The following is a 5,795-nucleotide window of genomic DNA, read 5'->3' as shown; positions in this document are numbered from 1 at the left end:
TGCATCATCTGTGGATCTGTTTGGGCGGTATTCAAAACACTTCATGGCTACGGACCTGAGTGCTACGGGTCTGTAGTAATTTAGGCAGGTTGCCTTAGTGTTCTTGGGCACAGGGACTATGGTGGTCTGCTTGAAACATGTTGGTATTACAGACTCAATCAAGGACATGTTGAAAATGTCAGTGAAGACARCTGTCAGTTGGTCAGCACATGCCAGGAGCACACGTCCTGGTAATCCGTCTGGCTCCGCAGCCTTGTGAATGTTGACCTATTTAACGGTCTTACTCACGTCGGCTACGGAGAGCGTGATCACACAGTCGTCCGGAACAGCTGATGCTCTCATGCATGCTTCAGTGTTGCTTGCCTCAAAGCGAGCATAGAAGTGATTTAGCTCGTCTGGTAGACTCGTGTCACTYGGCAGCTCGTGGCTGTGCTTCCCTATGTAGTCTGTAATAGTTTGCAAGCCCTGCGACATAAGACGAGCATCGGAGCTGGTGTAGTACGATTCAATCTTAGCCCTGTATTGACGCTTTGCCTGTTTGATGGTTCGTCGGAGGGCATAGCGGGATTTCTTATAAGCTTCCGGGTAAGAGTCCCACACCCTGAAAGCAGCAGCTGTACCCTTTAGCTCAGTGCGAATGTTGCCTGTAATCCATGGCTTCTGGTTGGGGTATGTACGTACAGTCACTGTGTGGACGATGTCCTCGATGCACTTCTTGATATAGCCAGTGACTGATGTGAACTCATCAATGCCATRGGAAGAATGCCGGAACATGTTCCAGTCTGTGATAGCAAAACAGTTCTGTAGTTTAGCATCTGCTTCAACTGACCACTTTTATAGACCGAGTCACTGGTGCTTCCTGCTTTAATWTTTGCTTGTAAGCAGGAATCAGGAGGATAGYATTATGGTCGGATTTACTAAATGGASGGCGAGGGAGAGCTTRTTTTTTTRTCTCTCTCTCTGTGTGGAGTACAGGTGATCTAGAATTTCTCTCTCTCTGGTTGCACATTTAACATGTTGATAGAAATTAGATAGAACTGATTTAAGTTTCCCTGCATTAAAGTTTCCGGCTACTAGGAGCGCCGCCTCTGGGTGAGCGGTTTCTTGTTTGCTTATTTCCTTATACAGCTGACTGAGTGTGGTCTTAGTGCCAGGATCCGTCTGTGGTGGTAAATAAACAGCCACAAAAAGCTGAAATAGCTGAAAACTCTCTAGGCAAGTAGTGTGGTCTGCAATTTATCACAAGATACTCTACTTCAAGCGAGCAAAATCTAGAGACTTCCTTATATTTCGTGCACCAGCTGTTGTTTACAAATATGCACTGACCGCCCCCCTCGTCTTACCAGAGTGTGCTGTTCTATCTTGCRGGTGCAGCGTATATCCCGCTAGCTGAATATTCATGTCATCATTCAGCCACGATTCCGTGAAACATYGGATGACAGTTTTTGATGTCCCGTTGGTAGGATATTCGTGATCGTATCTCGTCTAATTTATTGTCCAATGATTACCGCCAATATTACTCGCCAACGTGCAACGGCAGCTTTCCCACTCGCCTCCTGCAGATCCTAACGAGGCGCCCCGCTCTGTGTCRTCTGTARCTGCGTCTCTTCCTCTTGCAAATAACTGGGATGTTGGCCTTGTCGGGTGTTTGGAGAATGTCCTGTGCGTCCTGCTTGTTGAAGAAAAAAATCTTTGTKTAATCCGAGGTGAGTGATCGCTGTCCTGATATCCAGAAGCTCTTTTTTGCCGTAAGATACAGTTGCAGAAACATTTTGTACSAAATAAGTTACAAATAACGCAAAGAAAACYCATAATAGCASAATTAGTTGGGCGCCTGTTAAACTGCTGCCATTTCTTCTGGCGCCATTTTATATATGTTTGAATGTCTTCCTGTGCCTACAGATTCATACCAACAGATATGGATAAAACACGTCATACCTTTAAAATCTATTGGAGTGGAACGGTTGCCCTGAGACGCAGCTGTAGGCTAACTAACTATAGAGTCTGACGCCATAGAGGTCTACAGTCATGTCTCGGGGCAAGGGTCAGTACAGAGGTCAATAATCTAAACAACAACACAAACAKGATGATGCACATAACTCCTACAGTACCTTACAGAGTACATCAGGGTTGGACAAGTTTAGTACCTTCCAGTTTCCCTCAGGTTTGTACCTTGTGAACATGACCCAGTATAATRTTCTCTTTACCCAGTGAGTCCACAAAATTAACWATTTCACCCTCAATGGGAAACACAAGAGGGTTTCTCAACAACCGTGACTAACTCTATCGTATACAGTGTAGTACGCCTATAGTCTGTGAAATKCCCCCACAGAAATAATTCATTCTTACAACTTAGTTTGTGTCACTTTATCGAAGAGCTAGTGTGTGACGAAGCCCCACTCCAAGCAGCGGGTGACATGACACAGGAAGAATGATTCATTAAACAGGATGTGCACAGGCCATTTCACGCTTGCCGGGGTAATTGACAGAATATCTCTTATCCGTCTGCTGAAAATAAATATCCCATACGAGTGCTGCCAGCCACAGAATGTATCTGTTACAGTTGGATACGTTATCATTTTCACTTGTCATATTTTACCATATTACATGCTGTATTGTTTCAAAGACGTTTATCTTGCTAGCTTGAAAGCACCCTAGAATTAATAAAAAARGAGAAAAAAAACAACACAGGAGACAAGGAAAGTTAGATCAAATAAGATTGTCTGGTCAACAATTCAATCTTGTGAGCAATGCAGCCTTAGGCAAGACAACGCAAAGGTTTTGAACGGATTCTTGTTTAAACTATCACGGTCTTGTAGGAGGAGAGGCAAAGTGAGGCAACTGTCTGTCTACACAACTAGAACATAGCGAAATCCTAACGACTCCAACAATGTAAACAGCCTTCAGTYTCTGAACGTATGGACTTACTAATTAGTAGTATGGGAGGAGAAAAGGAAGATCAATAACGATCTTCTTCAGACAAACATTTGTTGTTACATTTCTTTCTTACTTACTTAGAAAACCATGTAAATATACTTGGATGCTAATTATGTCACATGGGATGGTACAAACGAAACTATATCACGCTGTATAGATTCTCTAGTCAACCATTCACAAGAAGCTAAACTGCCATCCAACACTGTCAACAGAGAGGACAAGCCCCAGCCAATGAGGTGAAACCAATGGGTCTCAGTTGCCCGACTGACTTACCTTGATGCCTATATAGCTACAGATGTATACCAGATTAACTCTGTTTGACAGCAGAATGAAAGATGAACGTGCATTAAGCATAGAGGTTTAAAACAAGTGTATGTTTTCTTAATGTGAGCAAAGATGTGAGATGCATTTGATGTATTTCTTCTGTTGTATTGTATGGCTTCTGAATCTGAGCAAGGCTAAATGTCTTCTGTGGTATAGGTATTTGAATTGTGGGGTGAGGTAAGGCCAATTTATTCCATTCAATAGAACCTCTCCCTCTCTTTACTGTATGATACAGTAGATACCTAGATGCAATTAACTCTGTTACAAAAGGAAAGTGGGGCTTTGAAAAAGTACAACAAGATCAGTAGGAATTGATGGAGAAAGCAGAAAGCATGTGTCTCACCTGCATTGAGGCTCCTTCTACTCGTGCTACATAGGCAAAGCGGTCCAGAACAGTGACAGTTACGGGCACTGCTACGAAGAAGCCGCTCACAAACGCCCGGATATACCTGCGCCCAGCCCCGGCCTGCTGAGCCATCACCTAGGGACAGAAGAACACAGTTCAGCCATCATAATTGGAACACAGCCATAAGAACTCAGCATGCAACAGCAAATGGAGAATCAGATAGTAGGGAGTTTGTATTGGCAAGAACAGAATGTAATTTCAGTAATTTCTCACTCAGAGAGAACACATATTGCATGCAGGCATTTCTCATCCTTCTCTGCCCTCTGTTCTCAAAAACGACAGCAGGACAAGTGTGAAATAACAGAGTGACAGACCAAAGACCKTAGACKGGCTAATGCATCAGTGGCTTTAAATAACACAACCACCAGGCAGATACTCAAACTTTGTTGTTACTGATTTTTTTTGTGTTCGTGAGATACTTTAAAAAGTTTATGCTTCAGAGGCGCATCAAATATTCCTTGGTGGTACTGTAGCATGTCCTTACCTATCCTTAGTGTTGCACGTTATACCGAAACTTTGGTACTTTTGATACTAGAACATGAATAACGTCTCGGGTACTATATATATATTTTTTATTTTTTTACTTTCTGTACTTCTGTCAATGTGTCTCACGGATCAAGCCTGTCTGCCAGCGCAACCGATCCCTTACTATAGCGTGCACCGTACCTGCTCCACTTACCCATTGCTAGCCTGCACTGGGAGTCTGGGCTGCGTCATGTTAGCTCCCCACTCATGCTGCACAGAAGATAACACATTTGAATCCGACACGGCATGTAGAAATTAATTAATTAAAACGGTTAATTACTGTTCGCAAAACAATGTCCATACAAGCTAGAAGACTTCACAATGCAAAAAGATACCGGTAGCTTCCAACTTTGCAGGCTAACTTTTGTTGATTTACAAAGTTTATCAATAGAGATTTACCTTTCAAATACATTTTTACCATTATGTTGTTAGATTGTTTTAACCAAAGTCAAGTTGATTGTATAATTTATGAATTAATGCATACATGGATGTCTCTGAAAAATATTGACATCATAAAATGATAATGTATTGATATTGAACTTAGGGCTGACCCCATTTAGTCGACTGGTCGATAGGCTGTTGGTCAACTGAGATATTCTTAGTCTAGCAGAGGCAAATATATAAAATATATATATATATATATATATATATATATATATATATATATTTGGCACGAGACACCTGTCTGATTCATGCCCGTCTGATTGGACTAATCCATTGCGGAGGCCACAGGGATGGCACACCAGTATCACCAGTAGTACATTTAGCGTTAATTACCATAATTTGTCATCTACAATGTTTGTTATGGTCATTTATGTTAATTCAATATATTTTTATTACAGTCTTACCGTTGTCATTGTAGGAGCGGACACGTTTGCAGAGCGCACAACCTAAGTTTGGTTTATCTCATTCCATTTATGAGTAAGGACACGGCGTGCCTGATTACGCATAGAACTAGGTCTAGGCTACCTGGCCTTGGACCCAAGTTAATACACTGCTCAAAAAAATTAAGGGAACACTTAAACAACACAATGTAACTCCAAGTCAATCACACTTCTGTGAAATCAAACTGTCCACTTAGGAAGCAACACTGATTGACAATACATTTCACATGCTGTTGTGCAAATGGAACAGGTGGAAATTATAGGCAATTAGCAAGACACCCCCAATAAAGGAGTGGTTCTGCAGGTGGTGACCACAGTAGAACCACTTCTCAGTTCCTATGCTTCTGGTTGATGTTTTTGAATGCTGGCGGTGCTTTCAACTTAGTGGGAGCGAGGACGGAGTCTACAAACCAACCACTAGAGGCTCAGGTAGTGGCAGCTCATCCCGGATGGCACATCAATGCGAGCTGTGGCAAGAAGCGTTTGCTGTGTCTGTCAGCGTAGTGTCCAGAGATGAAGCGCTTAACCAGGAGACAGCAGTACATCAGGAGACGTGGAGGAGGCCGTAGGAGGGCAACAACCCAGCAGCAGGACCACTACCTCCTGCCTTTGTGCAAGGGAGGAGCCACTGGCCAGAGCCCCTGCAAAATAACCTCCAGCATAGGCACAAAATGTGCAATGTGGGTCTGCTCAACACGTCAGAAACAGACTCGTACTCA

General features: G+C 42.8%; 1 protein-coding gene across 1 annotated transcript in view; it reads right to left on the bottom strand.

Moving 5' to 3' along the window:
- Positions 1-5,795, bottom strand: part of immp2l (inner mitochondrial membrane peptidase subunit 2) — a 149,509-nt gene that overhangs the window by 111,655 nt on the left and 32,059 nt on the right. The window contains 2 exon segments of the mRNA XM_070435304.1: positions 3,605-3,742; positions 4,347-4,402. Of these exon segments, the coding sequence (XP_070291405.1) occupies positions 3,605-3,739 (135 nt within the window). The 5' untranslated portion in view covers positions 3,740-3,742; positions 4,347-4,402.

The sequence above is a fragment of the Salvelinus sp. IW2-2015 genome, linkage group LG26 (genome assembly GCF_002910315.2).
Source record: "Salvelinus sp. IW2-2015 linkage group LG26, ASM291031v2, whole genome shotgun sequence".
In the NCBI taxonomy this organism is placed as follows: Eukaryota; Metazoa; Chordata; class Actinopteri; order Salmoniformes; family Salmonidae; genus Salvelinus; species Salvelinus sp. IW2-2015.
The sequence above is the reverse complement of the archived record's forward strand: the minus strand, read 5'-3'. Positions and strand labels throughout refer to the sequence as shown.